Source organism: Tursiops truncatus, chromosome 9 (assembly GCF_011762595.2).
Source record: "Tursiops truncatus isolate mTurTru1 chromosome 9, mTurTru1.mat.Y, whole genome shotgun sequence".
Classification (NCBI taxonomy): Eukaryota; Metazoa; Chordata; class Mammalia; order Artiodactyla; family Delphinidae; genus Tursiops; species Tursiops truncatus.
Genome location: NC_047042.1, coordinates 41,641,567 through 41,656,691, shown reverse-complemented (window position 1 = coordinate 41,656,691; position 15,125 = coordinate 41,641,567). Strand labels below are relative to the sequence as shown.

General features: G+C 33.3%; 1 protein-coding gene across 18 annotated transcripts in view; it reads left to right on the top strand.

Annotated features, from left to right (window-relative positions):
* Positions 1-15,125, top strand: part of PHF14 (PHD finger protein 14) — a 200,140-nt gene that overhangs the window by 129,052 nt on the left and 55,963 nt on the right. For 12 of the 18 annotated variants that reach the window (XR_012333949.1, XM_073809676.1, XM_073809677.1 and 9 more), the window contains one exon: positions 386-503. The exons of 1 other annotated variant lie outside the window; for it this stretch is intronic. Coding sequence is in view for 12 of the 17 variants with exons in the window: in XM_073809676.1 (XP_073665777.1) it covers positions 386-503 (118 nt within the window). In the remaining 5 variants the exon portion in view is untranslated. Of the gene's footprint in view, positions 1-385; positions 504-15,125 lie in introns of those variants that run through there. 5 more of the 18 variants (XR_012333948.1, XR_012333945.1, XR_012333950.1 and 2 more) reach the window with 3 other exon arrangements.

Here is a 15,125-nt window from a genome sequence, read left to right as displayed (position 1 = left end):
TTATATGTATCTTATATTAGTTTTAAAACCATCTAATGGGCAAGTGATTATTATTGAAGTTCAAAATTGAAAATGTTAATGTTTGTTAGTTTTGAACACATAGGGTTATACACATAAATTTATTCCTATGCTGTTAACATTTCTACTATCAAAATGTTCTGAATGATATTTGTTTTGTTTATTTTATTTTGGTATTTTGTTTTTCCTAAAGCATTTATTTCAGGTTTAGATTGTCTTTTTCATAAACATTAATTTAATAATCTTGTCAGTTAAGGATAGAATTAACAGTGTTACAGTTGAAATATACAGTAGTTTGCTGTTTTTCTCTGAAAAAAAGTGTTTTTTAATATTATTTAAATATAGTATAAATCTGTTTACCCTGCAGGTGTGATGAATGTAGACTGTGCTACCATTTTGGTTGTTTGGATCCTCCTTTGAAAAAGTCTCCTAAACAAACAGGCTATGGATGGATATGTCAGGAGTGTGATTCTTCATCTTCTAAGGTAAGGGGAGAAACTTATAAGAAAAAGTGTTGTTTCCCTTTATTTTGATAGCTTTTCTGTATCTCACCAATGGCTTCCTAACTTTAAGGAGAATTGGAATATGAAGGACCAACAATTTACTCTATGCACTTTAAGAATATATTGCCTTGATGATTTTATTGCCCTTAAATTAAGGAGTAAAGAGCTCTACTGACTTATATAAATTTTCTCTATGAAATATTTTAGCTGTTTCGTGTATTCTCTATATTACTGTAGCATGTTAAATAGTTCTCTAGTAGCCAGTCACCCTCTGCTAATTTACCACCCCTAGGGAATAACCAATAAAATCCAATTTAGGGGCTTCCCTGGTGGCGCAGTGGTTGGGAGTCCGCCTGCCGATGCAGGGGACAGGGGTTCGTGCCCCGGTCCGGGAGGATCCCACATGCCGTGGAGCGGCTGGGCCTGTGAGCCATGGCCGCTGAGCCTGCGCGTCCCGAGCCTGTGCTCTGCAACGGGAGAGGCCACAACAGTGAGAGGCCCGCGTATGGCAAAAAAAAAAAAAAAAAAAATCCAATTTAATTTTACAGATGACTCATCTTAAGATATAGTAGGTATATTGTGAATGTTCTATAAGGTTTGCTCTTTGAGAAAACTAGTTTTTATATCATAAAATTTTTTTCTGGTAATTATTTTAGATAAGTAGAAAGGATGAAATATCTAATAAGGTTGTTTCGTAGTTTATCTCCAATAATAAACTATTGAAATCTTTTGAATATCAATCTTATAACCTTAAATTGTGACGATTGACATTTTAAGATTATTATATGCTTTTTTAAAGTGTGTGAGTAAATAGCTGGACCCCTGATGCTTTGACTTATTTGACAGAAATATTAAATATATTCGAACTAAGACAATATGGTCACCTGTGGGTTAATCAAATTATTCTTCTTTAAATAGACAACAGAAGTTAACTGTCTGTTGTAATGTGGACCTCAAGCCATCTCTCCTAAATGCCACTTAAGTGCATTTGTTTTTCCTAGAGTGAATTAAAATTGATACTGAATTCCTGTCTGATCATGGAATCAAAAATACTCTTTTTATCAGTTAAAATGATTTATTCCAGCTTACCACAGAAGCCATCTGTAAAGTTTATTTATTAAAAACTGCAGAAAAGCATTTGGCTATAGGAAAAAAAAAGCTATTTAAAGGGTTTTTTAAATAACCAAATTTATTAAAAATTTTACAAATCTGTATAATGATTATTAATATAGAATCTTATGCATTTTATTTAATAATCAAGCATTTTTGCTCAAGGTTTTAAACTATACAATATCAAGAATTATTTAAGAGGGAGATTTAAGAGGGAGATTTAAGAGGGAGCGTATTTAATATCAAAAACTTTTATTACATAATTAAAAAATGTTTTCCAGAAATTGTATTTAAATGAGAAAAAAATAATGGTGTACTATAGATTTTAAATAGTTGTCTTATGGGACTCTTTATGGTATAATATAATTTTTCTAAGTGTGTTTTTTGTTTGGAGTTTTCTTCTACCCTCAGAAAGCAATTAGGAAAGCAATTTTTGAAAAAAAGATTTATTGCATTTATAAATAAGCCTTTTTGTGTACATTCTTTTGAAAAGGTTTTATACTACTGTAAATATGGAGCATTGTATTAACTGCAGAGTGCCTTTGTTAAGTTATATAGTAATTTTGTTAATGAACATTGAAAATGCAAGAGGACATTTCACATATGTTGGGAATATACAAAATGAATATTTTGTAAGTGCAGTAGGTGCATGCCAGTAGCCATTGAGATGTTCTTGTATTTTGCTTTTCCCTGTCTACCAGAGAATAAGATCTTTGGACTCAGAATGGAAATCCATTAGGAAGGCACATTGTTAGAAAAGTTGCATTGTACTCTGACTTGTGATTGAATGAATCCCAGATATAAACAGCCAAGACTTTTAAAATATCCAAATATGGTATCTAACTGACAAATGTCACAGCAGTTTATTGTAAGGATTACAGCAGTGAAATGGATTTGTATTTTTATCATATCAAGATGAATATTACATACTTCTTTTTCTAATGAAAAATTAAGCTTAATATAATAGTTAAGCTGAAAGTTAAGGAAAATTAATTCATTCCCTTGAATACTTGTGTTACATCAACTCTGTTTTGCTCACTTTGAAAACTTTATTCCTGACAAGTAAATTTCTGTTTACATTTTCTCTTGTAAGGTGTTTGCTAGTATTGGGTCCCAAGAAGAAAACATTGATAGATAATGTCATGCTTTATAATTCAGTAAATTCCTGCAGAAGCTTTTAAATTCAGAAAGCAGTATATTATTCATACCTGAGTCAAGAAAATTAGTATCATTTGGGGGCCTAAAAGAAATCCACAATAAAAGTTAATATATTTTGCTTGTCCTTCATTCTGCTCTATTTGCTTTGGTGGAATGGTATTTTTTAGGTAATACTAAGTATATATGCCATGTTCATTTATTTTAATAGTATGAAAAGCTAAGGTAGAAGTAGTTATTTCCAGGAGAAAGGAATCAGTTGCCAATAAACTTAGGTGGGGAAAAGTGAATATAAAATTGTTATAGCCATAAAATATATATCCAACCTTCTTTCTTTATGGTAGTCAGGATTAAGTCCAAGAAGTCTTAACTTTTATTATAAAAGTTTGACTCCCAAGTAATAAATTATTTATTTTGCTTAGAATTTTAGATTATATATGGTATGGGTGTGTAGTTGAAAATGTACTTGAAAATGCATTGCACTTTAAATATTATTTAACTGTTGACATTGTCTCCAAATTTTGCATACCAGGGGAAACTCTAAAATATTGCCATGTATACTCTGAGCAGCATAATGTATTGATATATGACTTTGTCTTTCAAGTAATGGGTTTTTTTGCTGTGACCTTTATGAGAGCAAAAATCTTCTGTCGCTAATCCTGCCTATTGCTTTTAATTATAGAAAGTATAGAAATTCCACAAAAGTCTAACAAGATTCATCATATCTCAATCCATATTAAGCTTTAGCTCATGAAAGATAAAATATACTATATTAAATTAATAATATACAATTAATGATAAATTAATGATATTTCATAACAGTTTAGCTAACAGTAGAATGATATTTTAATTGAGATATAATTGACTTATTATGTTTCAGATATACAACATAATGATTCAATATTTGTATATAGAATGACTTTTATTCTACCCAGACCCACAAAGTATGGCATGATAAGACTTTCTCTGCATTATCAATCCTTCATAAACCTAGGTAGTCACTTTAGGTTTCATGAAAAATGACCAGCTACATGGATTCAGATATATACGTTACATGTAACACACACAGAGACACAAATCTACAAACATACAAACACATGCACAAAATATACTTTCTCCCATAGGCTATGCTTCAAAGATACTTGACTAAGGTAGCAGCTATCCAAGACAGTGTGCTATGTTTTTATTCAGTGGGGCTAGTTCATTGCTACTGATCACCATGCATTAGGTTTTTTTCTCTTGCTCTTTACTGTGTTGTGAAAATACTGTTACAAATGAATGCTATATGCCTGGAAAAGCAATGTATTTTATTCTTTCTCCTCCACCTCACCCATCTTTTATATTTTCTTTCATCTTTACTTTCATCCATTCTCCTAAGCCAAATACCTGGAATCATCTTCAAGTCTTCTTCATCCTGTCCCAAATAGAAAATCACTTGCTGAGTCCTGTAAAAGTGTTCTTGCTTAAATATTTCTCCGGTTTACTCTTTGCTCCTTTTCTCCACTGTTAACTGCCTTGATTCGGTGCCTCACCTTTTCCTCATTCTACCAGTTCCTCCTATTTTAGAGGCTATCTAAATAAGTCTACCAGACTCTTCACTAGGTTCCTTCAAAATGAAGTGTTTGTACCTCAGGAGATAGACAAATGACTAATTAAATTAATTCTATATAGCATCCCATTTTAATTTCTGTGTCTGAGTGTGTTTTCTAATGTAACAGGTTACTGCTGTAGAATAGGTATATAACTTCACACATATATACTTATTAAGGTATGTATTTAAAATGTTTTAGTATTGGGGTACATAAACAACAGTGTTTGGAGATCACAGTCCCACACTGCTACTAGAGTAATCTTCCTGAAAGTCTTTTTGACACACCACTGCTTTACATTTGTCAGTGTTTTCTCATCCTCCTACATATCCAGAATATAACTGACAAAATCAGGAAATTAACATTGATACACTATTACCGTCTAATCCTCAGACCTCATTCAAGGTTTGCTATTTGTCCCAGTAACGTCCTTAATAGCAAAATGATCCAATACAGAATCATTCATTGCATTTAATTTTTATGTTTCTTCAGTCTTTAATCTGGAAAGTCCCTTAGTCTTTCCTTGACTGTCATTTCATTGCCACTTTTGAAGATTACAGGGCACTTATTTTGTAGAATGTCTTTTACTTTGCATTTTTATGATCTTCTCTTGTGGTTAGATTTATTTTATGCATCTCTGATAAAAATACCACAGATGTGATGCAGTATGCATTCTATCAGGTGACACATGATTTCAATATGAACCATAAATGGTGATGTTAACTTTAATCACTTGACTGAGGAGTTCTCTGCAAGTCTTCTCCATTCTCTTCCCCTTTCTAATTAATAAGTAATTTGTAGGGAAGAACCTTGAGACTGTGTAAATATCCTATTCCTTATCAGACTTTCATTTTCTGTTTTCAGTGGTTTATATTGGTTATTATCATTATTTATTTTGATGTTTGAATTGTCTCAAATTTGGCTAATGAGAGCCACTTCAGGCTGGCTTCTGTGTTCTTTTTATATGGATCCCAGAAATATTTGAGTGCTTCCTTACTAAAGGTGTTCTAGGCTCAACTTGGTCTTTCCCTTCCCCTACTCCTGGAACCAGTGATTTCTCCAAGGAGCTCTGCTTCCCTTTTAGTGGAAAATGGTATTTAGAAACTAAGATCATGGTACTAGATGTGCTCATTGTTACTGGGATGTTGCTTCTCTTAGGTCTTCTCAGTAGACATAGCCAAGGACTAGATGTATGTATGTACATTCATAGACATACACATTTACTTTTCTTTGTCTTCATAGATATTGGAAACCATTCTGGTTTTTTCCCTTTTCATATTTATAACTCCCTCACTGAAAACTGGCTCCCATTATCCTTGATATATATTAGAAGATTAATCCCCTGACGTAAAACTAATCTCCTATCACCCTCCATTCCCCTGCTGCATGGACACCTTCTTTGCTTGCCATAACCTGAAGGCTTTTAGATTGAATTGTTCAGGAAGGAGGGGAGAGAGAGGGATTGAAGACAGACATTTTTATTTTTTACAAGCTTCTAAAATTATTTTAATGAGCAGTTAGGAATAAGAACCATTGTTTTATGTATTTTAAAAATTGTTCAGTTATTAAAAAGTTTTTAAGCTAAAAATGAATGTTTTTGCAATTTTAAAACAAATATGCACAAGGCATATAACCCAAGGCAAATTTCAACAAACTGATACTTTAAAATTATGTTGTATACTTAAATATAAGATATAGACTTAATATTATTTTGTTTTAAATTTTTATTTTATTTTGGAGTAGAGTTGATAAACAATGTTGTGTTAGTTTCAGGTGTAGGGTAAAGTAATTTAGTTATTCATATACATGTATTTATTCTTTTAAAAATTCTTTGCCCATTTAGGTTATTAGAGTATTGAGCAGAGTTCCCTGTGCTATACAGTAGGTCCTTGTTGGTTGCCTATTTTAAATACAGCAGTGTGTACATGTCAATCCCAAAGTCCCTAACTATACCTTCCCCCAGCCCTTCCCCCCGGTAACCATAAGTCCATTCTCTGAGTCTGTTTCTATTTTGTAAATAAGTTTGTATCATTTTTTTTTAGATTTTGCATATAAGTGATATCATATGATATTTGTCTTTCTCTGTCTGACTTACTTCACTTAATACGATAATCTCCAGGTCCATCCATGTTGCTGCAAATGGCATTATTTCATTCTTTTTAATGGCTTAGTAATATTCCATTGTGTATATGCACCACATCTTCTTTATCCATTCCTCTGTCAATGGACATTTAGGTTGCTTCCATTTCTTGGCTATCATAAATAGTGCAGCAATGAACATTGGGGTGCGTATATCTTTTTGAATTATAGTTTTGTCTGGATATATGCCCAGGAGTGAGATTTCTGGATCATATGGTAATTCTATTTTTAGTTTTCTGAGGAACCTCCGTACTGTTTTCCATAGAGGTTGTACCAATTTACATTCCCACCAACAGTGTAGGAGGGTTCCCTTTTCTCCACACCTACTCCAGCATTCGTTATTTGTAGACTTTTTTAAAATAAATGTATGTATTTATTTGTTTTTGGCTGCATTGGGTCTTCGTTTCTGTATGTGGGCTTTCTCTAGCTGTGGCAGGTGGGGGCTACTCTTCGTTGCAGTGAGCAGGCTTCTCATTGCAGTGGCTTCTCTTGTTGCGGAGCATGGGCTGTAGGCGTGCGGGCTTAAGTAGTTGTGGCTCATGGGCTCTAGAGTGCAGCCTCAGTAGTTGTGGCACATGGGCTTAGTTGCTCCGTGGCATGTGAGATCTTCCCAGACCAAGGCTTGAACCCGTGTCCCTTGCATTGACAGGTGATTCTTAACCACTTTGCCACCAGGGAAGTCCCTGTTATTTGTAGACTTTTTAATGATGGCCATACTGACTGGTGTGTGGTGGTACCTCATTGTACTTTTGATGTGCATTTCTCTAATAATTAGTGATGTTGAGCATCTTTTCATGTGCCTAGTGGCCATGTGTATGTTTTCTTGGAGAACTGTCTATTTACATATTCTGCCTGTTATTTCGATTGGGTTGTTGTTTTTTTGATATTCAACTGCATGAACTATTTGTAAATTTTGGAGATTAATCCCTTGTCAGTCTCATTGTTTGCAAATATTTTCTCCCATTCTGTGGGTTTTTTTTATTTTGTTTATGGTTTCCTTTGATGTGCAAAAGATTTGAGTTTGATTAGGTTCTATTTGTTTATTTTCATTTTTATGTCCCTTACTCTAGGAGAGACAGATCAAAAAAGATATTGCTGCGATTTATGTCAAAGAGTGTCTGCCTACATTATCCTCTAAGAGTTTTGTAGCATCTGGTCTTACATTTAGGTCTTTAATGCATTTGGAGTTTATTTTTGTGTATGGTATTAAAGAATATTATAATTTCATTTGTTTACATGTATCTCTTCAGTTTTCCCAGCACCACTTACTGAAAAGGCTGTTTTTTCTCCATTGTATAGTCTTGCCTCCTTTGTCTTAGATTAACTGACCATAGGTGCATGGGTTTACTTCTGGGCTTTCTATGCTGTTCCATTGATCTATATTTCTGCTTTTGTGCCAGTACCATACTGTTTTGATGACTGTAGCTTTGTAGTATAGTCTGCAGTCAGGTAGCCAGATTCCACTAGCTCCATTTTTCTTTCTGAAGATTGCCTTGTCTCTTTGGGATCTTTTGTGTTTCCATACAAATTGTAAAAAATTTTTTGTTCTAGTTCTGTGAAAAATGCCATTGGTAATTTGATAGGGATTGCACTGAATCTGTAGATTGCCTTGGGTAGTATAGCCATTTTGGCAGTAATGATTCTTCCAATCCAAGAACACAGTATATCTTTCCATCTGTTTGTGTCATCTTTGATTTCTTTCATCAGCGTCTTATAGTTTTCAGAGTACAGAACTTTTGCTTCCTTTTGTAGGTTTCTTCCTAGGTATTTTATTATTTTTGATGTGACTGTAAATGGCATTGTTTCTTTAATTTCTTTCTGATCTTTTGTTGTTAGTGTATAGAAATGCAACAGATTTCTGTGTGTTAATTTTGTATCCTGCAACTGTACCAAATTCATTGATGAGCTCTAGTAGTTTTCTGGTAGCATCTTTATGATTTTCTATGTATAGTGTCATGTCATCTGCAAACAGTGACAGTTTTACTTCTTCTTTTCCAATTTGGATTCCCTTTATTTCTTTTTCTTCTCTGATTGCCATAGCTAGGACTTCCAAAACTATGTTGAATAAAAGTGGCAAGAGTGGAAATCCTTGTCTTGTTCCTGATCTTAGAGAAAATGCTTTCAGCTTTTCACGGTTGAGTATGATGTTAGCTGTAGTTTGTCATATATGGCCTTTATTACGTTGAGGTATGTTTCCTCTATGCCCACTTCCTGGAGAGTTTTTATCCTAAATCAGTGTTGAATTTTGTCAGATTTTTCTGCATTTATTGAGATGGTCATGTGGTTTTTATTCTTAAATTTGTTGATGTGGTATATCACACTGATTGATTTACAGACATTGACAAATCCTTGCATCCCTGGGATAAATCCCACTTGATTATGGTGTATGATCCTTTTAATGTATTGTTGGATTTGGTTTGCTGGTATTTTGTTGAGGATTTTTGCATCTACGTTCATCAGTGATATTGGCCTGTAATTTTCTTTGTGTGTGTGTGTGGTATCTTTTTCTGGTTTTGGTATCACGGTGGTGGTGGCCTCATAGAATTAGTTTGGGAGTGTTCCTTCCTCTGAGACTTTTTGGTAGTTTGAGAAGCATAGGCATTAACTCTTCTCTAAATGTTTGATAGAATTTGCCTGTAAAGCCATCTGGTCCTGGACTTTTGTTTGTTGGGAGGTTTTAATCCCAGTTTCAATTTCAGTACTTGTGATTGGTCTGTTCATATTTTCTATTTCTTCCTGGTTCAGTCTTGGGAGATTGTACCTTTCTAAGAATTTGTCCATTTTATTAGCATATAGTTGCTTGTAGTAGTCTTTTGTGATCCTTTATCTTTCTCTGTTGTCCGTTGTAACTTCTTATTTCTAATTTTATTGATCTGAGCCCTCTCCCTCTTTTTCTGTATTAATATAGGGCACAGTTCACTATTCTCTTTTTTCTAGGGTATACTTGATATAGAGCTCAACACCTTCTGTGTACTGAAACACCCCAAATGAAGATAACTTCTTTTGGCGTGGTTAAATGAACAGGTATTACTATAAATATTTCTTTTAAAAGGACATCATCCAAGTGATATATATTCACAGGTGCCACTGAGAATTTAAATACACATCATATACTTTACAGTGACTGTGCCAGTTATGATTCTAGCTTTTCGTCCCTGTTCACGTTCTGTTTTGTGAAAAGCCAAAAGGTGTACATGACAGGTCATTGTCTGAATACTACAAGATGAGCTATCTTAGCTTGGAGACCTCCATTTGGTTCACTCTTATTTGATCTTTCTAGTATAGTACTCTTTTTGAGTGGTAATAAGTTGACTTCATATGCATGAAGATCTCATTTAAATTCTTATGGAAGATTTTCTGGCACTACAAATGTATGACATACCAGCTCAGGCAAGTGTGGTACTTTTTGGTAATCATTTGTATTAGAAATCCCTGAGTAGGGAAGTCTGATTTTTTTAAAATTTTTGTTCTATTTTTCCAATTTTTTTTGCATTGAGCAACTAGAATTCTGTAACTGAAATGCTTGTGTCCAATGACATATATAAATACTATCAAGCAAAATAGTCATTGAGAATTTTGCCTCTTTAAAAACTGAACAGAACAATCTCTCCAAGGAGTATCTTGCCACAATATTAAACAAGCACATTTAATTGAACCTGGTGATACTGGAAATTAAATGTCTGAGTTTTATGTATTATGAAGATTTATAAAAAATATAAAATTAAAATGAATTATCCTTTAAAGTTCTTTTAAATTTGAATCATATAACTGACCCATAAAAAAGGACTTTTTAATACTTTATTCATTTGACCTCTGGGATTTTATCTGGCATTAGGTTAGATTTTAAGTTTCTAAATTTAGCATAGTTGACAGATAAGTCATTTCCAGGTATAACTTATACCACTTAACTGTCTTAATTCAGTATTCTTCTAGGACTTGTGTGACATTAGAGGTTATAACAATATGTTTTATCAAGCTTTACTGAGTTTTTTGATTTGCCTTTTTACTGATACAGTTATGTAAAGTCTGGAGGAAAGTTGTTTATACAGTATCCTAAATTAGAATCCCATAGGAAAATCTTTGGTAGTTTGTAGACTTACGAAAAGTCTGAGAATTAAAACTATGGTGTGGTTGTCCTTGATGATGGCTATAGTTAAATATTTAAACTTTAGATTTCATCTTTGCTTTACACCACAGGTGTAAAGCCCAAACACTTCCAGGTGATCTTGTACCTTATCCTAGGCCAAGTCTGGCTGTTGCTGGTTACTCTAGCACTTTTCCTGGCAGGAAAAATTGTTTGTATAAATGTCTTTTAAGTCTTAATTTCTAATAGAGTGCTGTACTTTGAGACTAGTAACAGTGTTTTGTGAATTCAGTAAAAAGTAATAGCCATTAACAATTCTACTAACTATAGATGCTACTGTGCTTTAAAAAAAAAAAAACAAAGTGTTATTTGTATAAATTGAACGTTTATGTACTGAACTGAACTTTTTATTTGTCATTATTGCCTGCTCAAAAAAGTTGTTTACTTGATTGTCCTAGACATGTTTCTGAACCCTGTCTCTAGGTAATATTTTCGCCAAGTCGCAATTTTCAACAAAACATTGTTTATGGTTATTCTTTATAACAGAATTGGAATCTACACTGATCTGTTAGTTCTTTAACCTAGGGTAATTTTCATGGGGACTGTGCAATACACATTAAGCACACTGGTATACTGCAATAAGTCATGGTCAGGTATTCCTTAAGAATCTTTTCAAAAACAGGATTTCTTTCCTCCAGATAAAATTCGTTAGTGTTTATGATGTCCATTTTTATATATCTCAGAATATTTATAGAGAAAGAAAATGATTAGAACCTCTAAAATTATACAGATGTTTTCTGTATTAATATTTTGAAAAAAATGGAAAGACTACATCATCTTTTAAGTTACACTTTCTACAAACTGGGAAAACCAAGCCATTTTCTAATTCGGATGGCATGTGGGCTTGATGTGTTTGCATAGCGTGCTGTAAACCATGCTGTGGAATACCATATGATGAGAAACTGAATCATAACTGAGATAAATAATCAAAGTACCGTAGGGTGCCATATATAGGACTACCTTTTAGAGCTCACTAACTTCATACTATCCTTTGGTTTAAAAAATTTATCTTTTTATTTTTATTTTGGAGAAAAAGTTACCTACTAAAAATCTGATGGCTAAGCTGAAGGATATTTCATTACAGCTTTTAAAAAGTTAATAAGAATATTTCTACCTTATTAACCCAACATTTGACATACTAATTTGGGGTTATATAATATACCAAGAAGGAATGTAGGATATATTATTTATGTAAACATATTATTTTTAGTATTCATATGTAATGTGAGTGTGAGAGACATTGTTCATTGCAGAGATGGTCTTAGTTGAATTAAGTGAGCCCATTCCCAGAGTTGTGAAAGTAACACCTGAATGATAGGAATGACTTAAATCCTAGCTTCAAAAAACAGAGTGAGAGTTCATGTATTCTAGATGTAGATACAGTTAGATAGTTACTTCTAATTTTAACATTTAGTTTTACTATTTCATCATTTTGTAGAATTACTTATCTCTTAAAAAATTGTCTTTCTGACCTATGTATTGTGGTTTAAGAAGTACCCTTTTGCTAAAACTTAGTCGTCTTTAAATCTAAGCTAAGAAAATTAGAAGTATGAACTCAGTTAATGAAATTGAGTTCGGAAATCAAATATATTTAAGCATTCTGGTCTTGATTTTCTGATAGAATCTTATCAAGGTTAATAAGAAACTACAGATTAGGAGTTAGTGTGTTATGCTATGTTACATTTTAAGACACTCATTTTTTGACATCTCTCAAATTAGGATGTGTATCTATAAGTGGTTTATTTCTTTGTGATAATATTTCTTTTTTCCATAAAAATTTGCCATTAAATTTATGGAGTTATAATCTGAGGCATTGTTGAGTAAGAATATTGAGTAATTTAAAATGCACAGAAAGTCAAAGTATGCAGTGTGATGCAGAGGAAAGAGCTTTATGAGCTTTGAAAAAGAAGCAAACTGAGTTCAGATATTAACCATTTACAATGTTTGTGACTTTCAGCAAGTTGCTTCACTTCAGTGAGTTTCAGGTTGCTCATCTGTGAAAGGTTTAATGGCAATATTTAGAATAATAGAGGCACTCAGTAAATGACACATCTTCTTATTCTTAAAAATAAACAATCATTGGGCTTCCCTGGTGGCGCAGTGGTTAAGAATCTGCCTGCCAATGCAGGGGACACGGGTTCAAGCCCTGGCCTGGGAAGATCCCACGTGCGGCGGCAGAGCAACTAAGCCAGTGAGCCACAGCTACTGAAGCCTGCACGCCTAGAGCCCGTACTCTGCAACAAGAGTTGCCATGACAATGAGAAGCCTGCACAGTGCAACAAAGAGTAGCCCCCATTCACCGCAACTAGAGAAAGCCCACGCGCAACAACGAAGACACAACACAGACAAAAAAAATTTAAAAATTAATAAATAAAGTAAAAAAATAAATAAGCAATAATTTTAGCCACAGAGAGGAGAGTTCAAAATCAGTGATAATGTTCTGATTTTTCAAATGTAAAAAATGTTTTTTAAAAGGAATCTGAAGAACAGTTTTCTGTGTTTTATTTTTTATCTTCACACATACCAAGTAAAAATCTTTCTTGTCTCTTTCAGAGTTTCACACCAAATAGAGTAAGGTCATGTCTAACTTTTTCATTCACGAAAAGGTCCATTTGTTTTAATTTCTTGCTAGAGCTTAAGAGGCATTGAAAGCTATTTTTATATTTAATCTATTTTTAAACTAAGGCACTTGTAGCTCTCCACTTTAAATTATATACTATTCTATAAGGTGTCTCTTCTAAATTTATTGTATAACATTAGCAAATAGTTGGTATTTTTTATATTGATGGCAATGACTGTTTCGCATTAAATATAGAATTATGGTGCTCTGTGAATCGCACTCATCATATACTAACATGTTTATTTTGTAAGTAGAAGGAATGATATTTAGAAAGTAAAGGTTTACTATTATATTTAAACCACTGACTCTACCAAGTATTGACTAATAGGAAAAGACATAACTGATACAGGCAAAAGTTCCCTTGTAGGGAAGGAAACTTGTTTTTAACTGCAGACATTATTTTAATAGGTGAAGAAATATCAAAGAAATTTCCCATAGACAGGAGAGGTATTATTTCTGTGTCAAGGTCATGAAAGCTATAAACTTGAAACTGAAATGAAAATAAAAAGTTAATAAAATTTAAAAGTAGTGAACCACGAAAGACAGCTTTGAGATAACTTATGAATTCACTTTGTCAACGTGTATACAGTTTTTGATAACAGAAGATTCATCAAGCCTAACAAATAGCTTTTAGAGAATAGGCATATATATAAGCAACACATCCTTTTATTGTATAAATGTTTGAATACTTTTAAGGATGGAAATGTGGGAAGTTACGGGCTAGCACTTTTACATTCCTGTGGAATCTGGAAATTAAGGTAATTTGCTCTTAGGGCATACTGTGTAAATACATTTAGAATGCCATAAAGTAATTATGTGCCTTCAGTATGTCTTACAAGCATTTGTGCCAAGAGAAATCCTCATTCTTAAGTAAATAAGGAAATTTGTACTCATTCTCAGGTGCTACTAATGTCTTTCTTTTAAAAATGTAGAATCTCAATATGTGCTTTATATGTAAGAGTTAAAGGGCAGTGATTTATACATGTAAATTCTTTAGAACCCTATCTTTACACCCCATACCTCTCTCTCTCTGCCACCTGCTCCCTTGATTCCCAGTGGAAGAAACCATTAATAATGTACTTCCTTAATCATAGCATATATATTTCTCTATTTGTTTGTTACTTTAAAAGTGGAATATCCCTTTCTGGGAATATCAAATATGCTGTTCTTAACATATTTTCTGCTGGTAAAATGCTAAGTAAAGCAGATTATAAGACTGTGGTTCACACTATCCTCCCACTGCCCCATAGCCCCATCTTAGTCCAGTCCTGTTCTATATTAGCTTCAGTTCTTATTTTGACAGGACCGTATGAACTACCTGTAACTAACTTTAATTAGTTAGGTTAGGTGAACACCACTTTATTTCTCCTTGTGCTTTATTTATCAAAAAAATTTTTTTGATCTTCTGATTTACATCATAGTTTGAGATTTTCATCACTTGTCAATCTACGTAGCCCAGATTTCTGTGATTTCTCCTCAAAGTATAGTCTACAAACCACCTGCACTAGGATCGTCCAGAGTAGTTCTGTTAAGTAGGCAGCTTGGAAGGCCCATGAAGATCTGCTAAATCAGTATCTCTGGAATGGTACCCAGGAATCAGCATTATTATAAGCACCACAGGTGACAATTATGCTTATTAACATTAAAGAACCACTTCTGTGACCCTCATCTCTGTTAAATTCCTTACATATAGTTTTGTCTCTAACTGAAGTATTCACTTATTGTAACTACAGGATATCATTCACTCTCAGACTTTACTCTTCTCTAATAGAACTTTCTTTCAACCCCACAGGCAGGTTCAAGATAGGTTGATGACATCTGATTCAGGTTCAGTACCGTAGCATTTC